Consider the following 14,926-nt stretch of genomic DNA (forward strand, 5'->3'; position numbering starts at 1 on the left):
GAAGTAATCAAACCTGATGGCTGGGAGAGAGGTGAAGTTAACCAGAGGTGATCATTGGAAAGATGTTGGATACATGATGCAGATGTAAACAAAATAGACACCCTTGCTTTGGATATTTTCCCAAATAAGCAGTGAATTATTCCTATAAAATATCAATATTTATAGGTCTAAGAGATTAAGAGATATGATTAGTGAAAAGTTGCAGTTCTGTTTCAGATTCTCTAGGAAAAAAGAAATAATAACATAGGTTTGGAATATGTATATTTGTGTTAAAACTGATGAAACCAAGACAATGATAAACACTATATTGTTCAGAGTTGAAGAAGCATAAAATTAGTGAAAGTGTACATAGAAGGCTCCTAAAGTATTTTCAATATTCTACTTCTTAAGGTGGATTGTGTTTATGGATGTTTGGTTAATTTGTATCCCATGTGCTATATATAGTAACATGTGTGTGTTCAGTTTTTCTTAGTTGCAATAAATGGAATATTTAACATTTACAAAGTTCCCTTGAAAAAGCTTGGCAAAATGTTACCAATTTGCTTTTTTTTTTTTTTTTGTAACTTTGTCCCTAAAAACAAATACACAATTGCCCAGAAACCCACTTCAAATTAATTTTGATTGGATATAGCCATATCTGCTCTCAGAAAATTATGACAGTTGAGATCCCCTCCTTCTTTGAAAGCATATCTGATTTTGGGCAAAAGCCTTCATGCCCACCTCTAAGATGCTGGTATCAGCAGGTCCACTCCATAGGGAAGAGAAAAAAGAAAGAGAAATTTCACAAGCAAAGAATAGACAACGATTATATGTGTGTGTGTATGTGTTTTCCATTTAGATTTATCTACATGTCAACCAATTTATGTGCTTACCCCATTCCTCTTTCAACTAAGGCCTTTGTACTGTGGTCATTTCTCCTCTCACTAACTTATGTCTTTTAATGTTCCTTTATATTACTGATAATCTGTTGGTGATAATCTGATATATTGTCTGAAAATATATTTATATAGCTTTTGTTTTTGATATTTTTTTCTGATCATGGTAAAATACACATAAAATTTATCATCTTGACTCTTTTTAAGTGTACAATTCAGTAACTTTAAGTACATTCATACTGTGAACCAATCTCCAGAACTCTTCATCCTGTAAAACTGAAACTTTATAGTCATTAAACAGTTACTAACTCCTGGTAATTCAGTTCCCCAAGTGTCTACCATTCTATTCCTTTGTCTATGAATTTAAGTACTCTAGGTGCCTCTTATAAGTGGAATCACACAGTATTTGCCTATTGGTGAAGGGCTTATTTGACACAGCATGATGTCTTCAAGGTTCATCCACAATGTAGCAAGTGTCAGAATTTTTTTTTTTAAACACTGAATAATATCCCATTGTGTTTGTGTATATTTAACTATATAGGTAGGTATATCAATGCACATTTGGGTTATTTGCACCTTTTGGCTACAGTGAGTAATTCTGCTGTGAATGTAAGTGTATCTTTAAGACACTGCTTTCAGTTCTTTTGGGTATGCCCCCAGAAGTGGAATTGCTGGATCATATGGTAATTCTATTTTTAATTTTTTTTTGAGAAATTGCCATGCAGTTTCCCACAGAGGCTGAATCATTTTACATTCCTACCAATAGTACTTAGAAAGGTTCCAATTTGTCCACATCCTTGTCAACACTTGGGTTTTGGTTTTATGGTGGTGGTAGTCATTGTTTTTACAGTAGCCATCCTAATGGGTGTGCAGTGGTCTCTAATTGTGATTTTGATTTGCATTTCCCCTATGATTAGTGATGTTGAACATCCTTTCATATTCTTGTTGACACTTTTTGTATCTGCTTTTGAGAAATGTCTATTCCATCCCTTTGGCCATTTTTTAACTAAAAATATTTTTGTTGATGAGATATAGATATAAAGATAATTTTGTTGAGTATGAATTTCAAGTTGAGTTATTGTCTCTCAACCTTTTGCAGATATTATTTTACGATATTTTACATTATTTATTCCTATTAAGAATCTCCATGTTTATCTAACTAAATGCTTTTAACATTCTTTCTTTGTCTTCATGATGATGTTTTTATTTAGCTACCAAGGGTCTGTTGTGCCTCCTATGGGATCATATCTTGCATCAGCCCAGGGAAGGAAAAAAACCGTCAAATATTATCTCTCACCATTTTCTATAACCTAGTCTATTTCCTCCTTCAGAAACTTTGACTAAATATGCTTGATTTCCAACTCATTTAACCTTTTTGCTTCTCTGTGTTGGCTCTGGCTAACTCCTTCGATTTGTCTTATAGTTTACTGACTGAATTGTGTCTAAGCTGCTGGTTAATCTATTTAATACATTGCTTCTTTTTAAAATATTGTTTAAAATATTTATTTACAAACCATTTTTGGTTCGTATTATGTCTTCCAAGATTTTGTTTTTGTGTTTTGTTTTTTTTTTTTTAATTTTTAGCAGGGCACCTGGGTGGCTCAGTTGGTTGGACATCTGACTCTTGATTACTGTTCAAGTCATGATATTATGGGCATGGGATTAAACCCTGTGTCAGGCTTGGCACTTAGTAGGGAGTCTGCTTAGAGAGTCTCTCTCTCCCGCTTCCTCTGCCTCTCACCCCACCCACATACACACACACTCTCTCTAAATAAATAAATAAATATTTAAAAATAAATCAATAAATTATTGGCTATGCTTATTATTTCAAAGTATATGTTTTCCTTTAAAATAGTCCACTCACTTTTCTTTGTCTTGTACAATAATGTAAAAACGTGTAGGCTTTGTAGGCTTAAATCTGTTGATTTTTCTCATAACTCTTCCTTTTATGTTTCATTTTTTTCTGTTTTTTTTTTTTTGTTCTGATTTTCTGTAAGAATGAATTTAATCTAGAGAAATTAAGAGGTCGAGGGTTGAGGATTTTTTTTTCCTTTCATAGAGGATTTGAATTTGCTTCTGCTAGAGGAAAGAGGAGTCACTGTAAACTGGAAATCACTTGAATTTCATTATCTCCCACCCAGCCAGTAGATATCTTGTTTATAAACTAGTAATCTCTTGCACCAGTATAGATCTATGCTTAAAGTATTTGTCTGTTTGTGTTTGGTTTGGGCTTGGTTTGGTTTTATTGTGTTTTGTTTTCTGTATTCAGAGAAAGAACAGAGAAAATAAATTTTGTTTTTACTACTAAATTATTCTCCTTTTTAATCAGGCAAGAAGGTTTCTTGTTTTTGTTTTTTTTGTTGTTGTTGTTGTTGTTTTTCTTCCTATTCACCTATCAGTGATGATGTATATCCTCCTGAAATACCTGGTATTGTTCTTGCTTAGCTCTCTTGTATTTGTGCATTTAAAGACTGAACCCACTTGCACTAAGCAACTAATAATCCATGGATCTCTAGATTACCATTTGATTTGATTTCCCAGGCTTTTGTCCCTATGGCTGCGCCAGCCTCCATATTCTCATTTGCCTTCCTTTATGTTTTGGCTAACAAACAAGTCTGTGTTAGCATGTAGAGACTTTCCTATCTTGTGATCATGATACATTATTTAAAAGTTACAATTTATCATTTTTCAGAAGACATTATTGCAGTGACAGGCTTTTCAAAATATCTAATCTGTTTTAGTTCAAGAGATAAGGGTTCCTCAATATAGAAAATTGAACCCTTTGAGAAATTTACTCAGAAGTCTTTGACTTTCTTAAAAACATAGATTGAGTCAGAATGATTTCAATATATATTTCAATGTTTTTTATTATTTCAATTATTTCAATATTTTTATCAAGGAAAGAAAAATTTCACTAAATGTATGGCAGTTTTTTATCCCTCCCACTCTTATGGTGAATTTACCAGATAAGTTTAAAAAAAAAAAAAACCCCAATGTAGGTATTAAGAAGGGTCAAAAAAGACAAAAGTTTTATTTTAGAATTAAAGTTGGTAATTAGAAACTCTAATCCAGTGGGTAGACAAAAGATAAGGATAAGAGCATGAGAATTAATATTGGGTAAGTATGTATTTAGATACATATTTACTCTTGAGAATGAACTTGAAGACCTATCTGATATTTCTAATTCAGCTCAGGTATCCTTAAAATCATAGATTATGTATGGTCATGAATTTTTCATCAATTTATTTAAAATATTAATGTTTAAAGCAGTGTTATATACATTTAGGAAGGGAGAGATAAAGATATATTAGCAAGAAGCCTACCCTCAAGAAGTGTATGTGTGAGTAATAATGTGTCAACAAATAACTATCATGTGAAGTACAAAGGAATTGACCAAATACAGTCTTATTAAGTAGAGAAAACTTTCTGGCTGGAATATAGAAAGGAATTGATTAGGTTTTTGATTGTATGGGTGATGTTGCCAACAGCTTGCTTATTTTTGTGTGTGATTCAGGTTAGTGGAAATGTGGTAAGGTATGAGGTACAGGTAATTCCCTATAGGTTAGAAAGGTCAGGGCAACTCTGGAAATCTGAAAACATCAGTATAACTGAAGTGTGAGGTAATTGGTTAAAAATTTTGAGAAATAAAGTTGGAAAGGTAGTTATATTCAGATTGCACAGAAAACCAGGCTAAGGAATTTAGACATCACCTTCTGAGTGGTTGGAAGCTATTGAATATCTTTGGGACAAACAAAGGTCAAGATGCAGAGCTCTCTAGTCCGAAAAAAAACCTGACAGCAACTAAATCATTTGGTTGGATGAGGAAAAAGACTATATGCTATTACAGTCTCAAAGACAGAAAAAGATTTGAAAGAGCATAAACCATAGAATTGATAAGGACTAAATAGGTATTAATTGCCTACATTTGGCTATGCTTCCCAATTTAGGAGTGCAATGTATTCTCTGACCATGTGATTGGGAGTCAATTAGAAATAAATAGAAGGATTTTGAGCAGTGGAAAAACAGCCAAAAACAAAAACCAAAACCTTTGGAGAATATGTATTTTAGAGGAAATAAAAATGCATTGTGTTATTTCTGCCAATGCCAAGCAATCCATGGTAAAATGCAGAAAGTGTTAAGTCCTTGGATTAGCAAAATACCCCTCAACCCAGCATTAAACTGCTTAACTATGTATCATCCAATGTAATACTCACAGGAATCCTATGTATTATCTGTAGATAGCCTCATTTTCCTGATAAGAATAGAGGCTCAAATTTAAGTGACTTGATTAAAGACAAAAAATAGACACCCAACCTAGAACATGAAGCCAAATCTTCTCATTATAAATGCAAGACTGTCTTGCAGCAAACCAATTAAGTCCAGAGGGTGAAGGAACAGAAGGAGTAAATATCGTCAGTGCGGCAAATGAGTAAGTCTCAGATGTGGCAGGTTTAGCTTTACAGAAGTGCTGTATTACTTTTTCTCAAGAAAAAGGATCTGGATGAGGATAACTGAAAATGAAAATAAATTTTGAGTATTGGGTTGAGAAATAAAATTCACATTTAAGATTCACCAACTTACCAGTAAATTGATGATGAAAGGTAAATTGCAGAGGAGAGACTGTTGATAAGAAGAGAATTGAAACATGGAGAATATCTCCTCAGGGCACTGTGACTAAAAGTTATTTTGAAGTAGGAAGAGGATTTCAGAGCAGAAAGGAGGCTCTGTCAGGATTGGAGGACATAAACATGCGATGGATCTTACCGTGCCAGCATTACTGTTACAACCCACCCAGAACTGCCAGGTCTCTACGCCTGATTTTGGTCTTTTACATTTTGAAATAATTAGCAAATTTTATAAATCTGGTGTTTTCACTTTCACATGAAAATCTAGCTTTGTGGCATCTTTTAAAAATGATAAAAATGGAAGACATAGCAATTTGAAGAGCTAAGCAACAGCTGATCTGGGATTCTGGAGGTAGGTGGGTGGGAACCACTATGTTGGAGCTGTGCCTGGGAGCTAGTTAGAACTTGCAGAATGTCAGGCCCCTCCTCAGAACGACTGAATTGGCGTCTTCCTTGTAACAATCTCCAGAGGTCTTGTAAGTTTGAGTAACACTGGTCTAAAGAGCTCTAGAGATTCAGTATGCTTCCAGATAAAACTTAATAAAATAAAAATAAAACCAAATTAGACTGTTTAAGTGCCACCGATTGGGGACTACCCTGGCTTACTTTATAGGGTAACATGTTAAAAAGATGTTCTAGTAAATATGTTAAAAAGATTTTATAGGATCCATCATTTTAAATACTTGATTTTGATTGGTTTCTTTAATTAAAACATATACTTGCATTTAAGCCTGAATTCTATCTTTTTTAAAAGAGGGCTAATTAAATAACCAAGGAATAACAATCCAAATATTCATGTTGGCTGTATTGAATCGAAATTAATTAGATTTCAGTAATTTCTGTAGAATCCATGTTGGAGGAATATTAAAAGGATTTTGTTTCTTTGGACATATCTCAGTCAATTTCTGCTAATTATCTATTTTGAAAGATGTTCGACTCTGGTGATTTTTTTAGGAAAGTTGAATTGCTTTATTTCATTTCAGGAACAAATTGGCACATTAAAACACAAAATAGCCCATTTGTTGATGGCCCACAAGTACTTTTTCCTAACTAGAAAGATGTGCTACCAACTGGAGAAGCTGTTACTCTAATTTGAATTTTGGTCACCTTGGCCCATAAGACTGCTGCCTGTGTCTGCTCCTAAGTGTTTACTAGTGAATCATTGAGTGTTGGTGTAATTTCAATGCTAATTGTTGCTTCAGGTTTTCAAAGGGCTCAGCAGTAAGACATTAATGATTATTCATGCCTTAAGAAGGGCTGATAAGGGAATGAGATTACAATCTTGTACAATTTTAGCTAACAAATTAAAGTGTAAATTAAATTTTCCCAGAGACAGAAAATAACTTACTTGGAAAGTCAAAAAGAATGAGCAACTTCATTCACTTTTAATTTTCTCTTTCCTGTTTTACAGATATTCAGAGTATCAGAGGGCTAGCAGTGGATTGGGTCTCACGTAATTTATACTGGGTTAGCTCCGAATTTGATGAAACACAAATTAATGTAGCACGACTAGATGGCTCTTTGAAAACCTCAATTATCCATGGAATCGATAAGCCACAGTGTCTTGCAGCTCACCCAGTCAGGGGGTAAAGTATGATTATTTTTTTGTAAAGTTTTCCAAAAATTTCACACATTTTTGTCCTGATTTGATATAAAAACTTTAATGTAGAGGAATTAACATACCAACTATACCAGTCAAAAAAAGTTAATATGGAAACCGTAAAAGAGATCCCTGGTTAGAGATTTCTGTTATCTGCATAAAGCCAGATTTTTATACATTATTGCAAGATTTTATTAATTTATGTTTCTAAGGAGTAACAACAGTTCAACATTTAAGAAAAGAAGAAAAGGATATGCAGGGAAAAGTCACTAATTTTATTTCAAACACCAGTTTTAATAACATATTTACATGTGTTTAGTTTTAATAACATATTTACCTGTGTGCTGATGTTATTGTCAGTGCTAAGTAAATCAGATTCTCCCATCTTCTGGCTAATCCTCATGTACCCATGTAGAGAGCTTGTGTAAGGTTAAAATACTTTCTCCCCAGTGCTTTCAGGGGGAATGGCTGAAATGACTTTTCTTCTTCTTTAGTATCTGGTTTCTCTAAACCCAGGGGATTCAATCTGGATGCATTACTTTAAATGAAAGTAATTTACTATATTTATAGGTAAAAATTTCAGGTGTGAATGTAGGAGGGCAAAGGAAGTGAGTTGATTGCCTCCTTCAATGGAAGGAAAAAGAAAGAGTGGTGCTTTCTTCCCAGGCAAACATGCACCTTCATCATCAGCAAGTGCCTCAACAATTCGGGCTCTTCTTAAAAAGAATTAATCTTATACCAAGAATTTACTTTGACATTAACTTTATTCCTCAGTGTATGTTTCCTGTTAACAAGTAGGCCTATCTCTAATATTTTTAATTCATATCTCTTAAATTAAGGAAACTCTACTGGACAGATGGAAACACAATTAACATGGCAAACATGGACGGCAGTAACAGCAAGATTCTCTTTCAGAATCAGAAGGAACCAGTTGGTAGGTTTTTTTCTTTTCCTTTTAATAATCATGCAGTTTTTAATATGACACACCTATAAATGTATCTTTGATCTAGAACCTAAAAGAAAATATTATAGATTAGTAATATAAATTCAATCAGGAATTCCTCAATCTCATTGACTCCATTAGATCTATGTTGGATAAGGAGGAAACATTGTTTTTGTGGATAAGAAGATAAATTCTTTTAACATGAGAGCTTTTATAGTATCTTTTGTATTGAAGTCACTTAAAACTTGATACAATTAATAAATATCTTACTTTCAATGGTGAATACCTCGATACATTGTTACAGTGGCAATATAATATACTTAAAACTTTCCCCTTATCATTGTGTGTGTCATTATTATATAGTTATAATGATTTAAGTATTAGTATTTACTTTTCAACAGTTTTTATCACTATGCAGTAGGTTTATTTGGTTTGTTTCTACCTTTGTTAACCCATATAAATTATTAGCTAAAACTCAATGGTGCTGAAGAAAACTCTGACTGTATATACACAAAACATTTTTTAAAAATTTTAACTACAAAGATTCTTTTATAAGTTAATACGTTATATATGTTTGCACAAATATCCTTCACATTATTATCTATATTTTTTTTCAAATTCTAATCACTCTTTCCTCATTTTTTCTTATATTGCTTTAAGAGGCAGGAACTATCACACTGCCTATTTGTCATCTCAAGTATCTTTTTTTTTTTTAAGATTTATTTATTTATTTATTTGACAGACAGAGTAGGTAGAAAGGCAGGCAAGAGAGAGGAGGAAGTAGGCTCCCCGCTGAGCAGAGAGCCAGATGCAGAGCTTGACCCCATGACCTCGGGATCATGACCTGAGCTGAAGGCAGAGGCTTTAACCCCACTGAGCGACCCAGGTGCTCCTCAAGTATCTTAAAAAAAAAAAAAATCCGGGCGCCTGGTGGCTCAGTGGGTTAAGCCGCTGCCTTCGGCTCAGGTCATGATCTCAGAGTCTGGGATCGAGTCCCGCATCGGGCTCTCTGCCTCAGCGGAGAGCCTGCTTCCCTCTCTCTCTCTCTCTGGCTGCCTCTCCGTCTACTTGTGATTTCTCTCTGTCAAATTAATAAATAAAATCTTTAAAAAAAAAATCCAATAATGAACTAATGAACCTAGATTTTGATATCATATTACATGCAAATGATGGAATATACAAAAGAAAATCATAATTTTGCTTTGAATTAAACACAATATATTTTTAATTCTGGAGAAAAATGAATTCACCATCAAGCTTTTTATCAATTATTCTTATTTTAGAGATGTGGTAGTATCCTTATTTGAAGTAGTTCATTTTTACTAGTGATCATTCAGTAAAGGTTTACTATCACTAAAATTTATAATAAATAATTCTTTTCATGTAGTCTGTAGACTAAACCTCTAATAGAAAATGATAATATTAACAACTCTTTTCTTTGGACTGGCTGTTCTAGGATTTGATACACAATTGGAATTCAAGGTAGGGTTAGAAATTAAAGGCAAATTGAAATGCTAATACTTCTATGTGGAAAATGATAGGACAAAAGAAACAAGGGGCTTTACAAGATTAGGACCCATACAAAAGATTTAATTTGTACTCAAGCAATTCAGTTAGTGCTTATCTAGAATTGTTCAGAATATTTAATATGGAAAAGTGAGTATGATGAAAATAGTATTAGCAAATAAAGTCCTAATACTATAATGTGGGAGCCACAGGTTACATCAAAATATTAATTTAGGGGGTATAGCTCAGTGGTAGAGCATTTGACTGCAAAATATTAATTTATATGCTTGTTTCTATAATGGGAAAACCTTATCTTCATTAATACTAGATTCCATTCCCCTACTCAAAATAAATTTTTAAAAAATCTAGCAGCTTTTTTATTAAAAAAAAAAAGAGAGTTTATAAGAAAAATAGTGTTACCTGTTTATACTTTGTAGTTGGGCCTTCAAGGTGTTATGTACCAAGTGATATTTTTAACTGTATATGAATGAAAATTCAGTATCAACAACAAATATTAGATGTCTACATCACATCAGTTATTGTTAGTTTGGAAATCACTTTAAAATCAATTCAGATGGATACTTTTAAATTTTAACTTGTGCGAGACAAAATAATCCAGAATCTCACTGCAAACAATGCCTTAAATCAGCGTTAATGAGCATGGCTTGCAAGTCATTCGTTCATTCAGTACAGATATTTATTGAGTATCAGGTTTTGTACTAGGCTTGACACTGCCCTTTTCCTTAAGGGACACAAGAAGCTAAATCATTTTAGATTTCATTAAGTAAATTTAATTCAGTGACCTTCAGCAAATTAGTGTTACTTTGGTAGTACTTGCTTTCCTCATCTGTAAAATTGAGACAAAAAAGTCTATTTTATAAAGTTCCCATGAGGATTGAATGAGGAAAATTTATTAAAGGAACATCTGGCCTTTAATAATAAAACCTGTCAGGAGTAATAATACAAGGTATATTGGGTCCAATAGACTGGAATTTGAATGATTTGATTGTCTGCAGTAGACAATGAGTTCAGTGAAGAATAAACATACAGTAGAATACTAAGAAATCTTGCAGAGGAATATAAGTACTAAGTGAACCTCTGACATGAACAAATTTTTATGTAAATGTGAGGACTCGACTCAATATTGGTTTGCTGCTAGTTCTAAGAGGTAAACAAGTTCGAAGCAGTTCAATTCTTCTCTCAAATCTTCCAAACATAATCCCTGGAGCAAAAAGACAACTGTGCCCTCGTCTTCTTGTAGTTCTTTACAAATAGGTCTTACAAGTTCCTTCTGTAACTTTCTACTCTAACTAACTAGTCATGTTACCCAGGTGCTAAAATTGGTCTCTGCAAAGCTGAATGAGAGACTGTATTGTCCATATATAAATGTAACAAATCATTTTCCCTTCTTATGTTTCTGGATATCCTGGTGTTCTGTGGGCCCACAGATCTCTTTATTTTTGATGGACAGAGGAAACAAGTGAGCAGGTGAAATTATCTCCTGCCTCTTTTCTCCTTTACTTCCCTACAATGAATAAGATTTCTATGTTGGTAGGTCATTAACATATCGTTATCATTTGCCATATTTAAATGCCCACTCCAAGGTGTAAGGTGCAAGAGGGAGAAAGAACTTCAAGAACCTAATAACTAAGGACAACTTAATAATTATCACATTCACACAAAACATTCCTCTTGCTGTATGTGAGGAACAATATGGTTGGGGAAAAAGTTGTTTTAGGAACCAAACAGATAGGGATTTGAATCTCTGCTCTAATACTACTAACTCTGTAACTTTAAACATTCTTCTTTCCTTTTCAAAGGCTCAGTTTTATTATCTTTAAAATAGAGATAATAATGTCTACCTTTGGAGCTATTTTTAGAATTAAAGGCACATATACAATGTCTTATGTTCCAACCACTCTGCACTTACATACTCTAAAGAATATGTTGTCTAAAGAATATGTCTCTATGTATATTCAAGAATATATCCTTCACACAAGTACCAAGATATTCAATATGTCATTGTTTACAATAATACAAAATTTAGAAAGAAACTAAATCTTCATCAAAAGAGGAATGAGTAAATAAATGCAGCATGTTTATGTGCTGAAATACAGGTATGTATGTAAATATATATGAAAAGACATAAATAGATCTCAAAAATGTTGGGCGAGAAAAGTAATTGGCAGAATGGTACTTACAATATAATACCACTTATGTAAGTACAAAATGAAACATACATTAATATATATTGCTCCTGGATGAGTAAATTTATAAAATAAATGGAAAGAGGTAAGCTAGAAATGTGCACACCAATTTTATAATAGCAATTCTCTTTGGAAGGAACAATGATGACTTTACTGTGAAATTTCATCTTTATCAAGAGGGTTTACTGTATTAGTAAAATTTAGGTCATATTTCATAAAAAGATTCAAAGTAAATATAATAAAAGAATATTGTTCAATTCTGGGTAATGAATATGAGTGGTCATTACTTTCTTCTCTTCTCTATGTTAAATACTGGCCTCTCAAAATATCCCCAAAACAGCTTGTTGTTTAGACAAAGCTGAGCTTCTTACTTCCCACACTGAGGAAGAACTTTAAGTCATCAATGTTTTAGCAGTGTCTCAGAGAGGGAAAAACAACATTAAAATAGTAATTGAGATTTAGAAGTCTGGTGTGGGATAGATGTTTCAGTTGGAGGCATGGTAAAGAGCATTAAGTAAAGATCATTATATAATTCTGCATTGGTAGATACAGAAAGATTTTGAGGGAATGTGGATCAAAGAATCTTGAAGTATAAAGTATCATTTGTTGCTTTTTGGCTGAAGTGTTGATGGGCTATCTGGAATTCCTGAAATTTGCAGTAATATTATGTTGAAACAAATTTACCAGACAAAAGTTTCTTAGAATAGTAAGTTATGAGATTAAAGACCGTGGATAGTAAAGACACATTAATGTAGACAATATGGTGTGTTTTGGGTTTTCTCATCTATAAAATTAAGCCTTTGTTTCATAGGTTATTTTTGGCTTTTCTTTTTACTCATTTAAAATACAGTAAAAACATCCTTTGTGAAGAATTGTGTACACTAATGTTATTTTTCTCTAGCTGACTCTGAAAAATTATCTACAATAGGAGATGGGAGACAGTTGTGTGTCTTTCAGGGTTTCATGAGAAACAGAACCACTCGAATATGTGGATAGATAGATGAATAGATAGATAGGGAGAAAGAGAGAGAGAGTCCAGTTATATAGATATAGATATACAAAGAGATTTATTACAAGAATTTGTGGAATGAGATTGCAAATCTGAAATCCTCTGGCAGGATGGAAAGTCTAAGGCAGCAGTTTAAACTGTAGACTTTGGCTACAATTTCTTCCTACTCTTAGAAACCTTAGTTCTCTTACAGCGTTTCAACTAACTGTATCAAACCCACCTAGATTTTTTTTAGGATAATGTCCTTAACTTAAAATCAACTGGCTGCAAATAGTATTCACATCTACAAAATACTTTCACAGCAAAATCTCAATTAGTGTTTAATTGAACAACTGAGGATGATAGTCAAGCCAGGTTGACACGTTAAATGAACATCACAATTTTTAAACACAAACTTTCTTATATTTTATCCACTCATCTATGTGCCTACAAATATAGCAATTGTCTATGTTGATCCAAACATAAATTTCCATAAGTATTTAAATAAAATCTAGTAAAAGCTCTATTAAACAGAAACAGTAAGTGAACAAAATTTAGCTGGCATTAATTACTAATGCTTTCTGATTGGAGGCTGGGCAAATGACTATTATACTGAATTTAACATGTTTCTATAGATTATTATATAAAGTATGATAATATATTCTTTTTAGCCTAGGAGGAGAAAAAGAAACAATCCTTAAGAATGCTTCAGAAATAACTACATGTAAATTTAAAGAAAGAGAGAAAGAAAAACATCTCTACAATAACCCCTCTTTCTTAAATCTAAATCCATGCATTAAATGGGTAATGTTAAGGTGTTATGCTAAGCATTGTGGATGACACAAAGATGACTTTTTATGTAATACTTACTTTGTAGCAATGACATACTAATGAGAAAGAGAGTCAGAATCATGCAGTAAGGATTCACACGTTGATCTGTATGTAAGTGGGCCTCTTAAAATAAAGAGGAAAAAAAAGTGTGTTCCTACAGAGTGCCAATTTACTGGGAAATAAGGCAAACAGGAGATATGGACCCTTTCCTCATGGAGTTTACTATCTAAAAAGAATTGCAGTATGAGTCAAACTTATCCACTCCAGCCATATTTCCTTCTTTGCTTCTCTCAACTTTAGACTCTTTACACTAACAGTACATTTTAACAAAGTATTCCTTTGCCCAGAAATGTCTCCCATCTCAGTTGTATGCCTATCTGCAAGATTTCAACTCAAATATTATTTCTTCAAAGAAGCTTTCCCTGACCTCCCTTGACAAGGCCGAAGTCTCTTAAAATAGACACTTAACACCCTTTCATCTTATAGCTCTTGTCATTATTTTAGACTTCCATTTTTTTTGTTGAATATTTGAGTAACTACTGCTTACCAACTAGAAAGGAAACTACAATGTTAGAGATTATATCTGTTTTATTTACCATTGTGTCCTTGACTCATAGCTCAATGCTGACATGTTAGTAGATCTTCAACAAATATTTGCTGAATGAAGTGAACACTGTTTTCCTATCCAATAGCAACAAGTTCTTACATGATTGCATAAATCCAAGATTTATTTATATAGCATAGCTGAGTAAGATAACTTTGTGAAAGTAGTGCATATTAAGTGATCTGAGTGTTGTCCATGTTGCATTTCCTTCAATTATCTGATGAGTAGAAAATATTTATATTTATGCCATAATTTTCTCAAAGCACGGAGTGTAAGAATTTTATCAACAGGATTGCTTATAAATAAAAGCATGGCTAGCTAGAGAGGGAAAATTGGAAATAGTTTATTTTCAAATGTTCTTTTCAACATGTTCCTCTTGCTCTTTCTCCTCCAACTCCTGTCTAACCTGGTGGCCATTTGGCTCTCCTTAGCACCTCAGAGATTTCTCATAGAAACAAAGAATAGGGCAAAAATAGACGTGGTTAACTTATCTATTTATCAACAAGTCCTCAGTATTGGATGTAAAGATAAAACTAAATTCTTTGTACAGTAATGCCTTATTCATTTTGATCATGTTATTATAATTTTTGATATATACCAATAGGCTAGAGAGTCTATTATCTATAAATTAAGTATAAAAAATATCATTGTAAGTTTACAGCAGGAAAGTCTTATCTATATTCAGTCACTTCAGATTCTTTATTTAGGATGGATGAAGGCCAGGTAAAATGATATGAGTTTCAAGCT

At 33.0% G+C, this 14,926-nt stretch overlaps 1 protein-coding gene across 4 annotated transcripts in view; it reads left to right on the forward strand.

Annotated features, from left to right (window-relative positions):
* LRP1B (LDL receptor related protein 1B) overlaps positions 1-14,926 on the forward strand; it is a 1,969,831-nt gene that overhangs the window by 1,377,641 nt on the left and 577,264 nt on the right. For all 4 annotated transcript variants that reach the window (XM_032356230.1, XM_032356231.1, XM_032356232.1 and 1 more), the window contains 2 exons: positions 6,912-7,086; positions 7,940-8,034. In XM_032356230.1, the coding sequence (XP_032212121.1) occupies positions 6,912-7,086; positions 7,940-8,034 (270 nt within the window). The remainder of the gene's footprint in view (positions 1-6,911; positions 7,087-7,939; positions 8,035-14,926) is intronic.

This window comes from Mustela erminea, chromosome 8, assembly GCF_009829155.1.
Source record: "Mustela erminea isolate mMusErm1 chromosome 8, mMusErm1.Pri, whole genome shotgun sequence".
Lineage (NCBI taxonomy): Eukaryota > Metazoa > Chordata > Mammalia > Carnivora > Mustelidae > Mustela > Mustela erminea.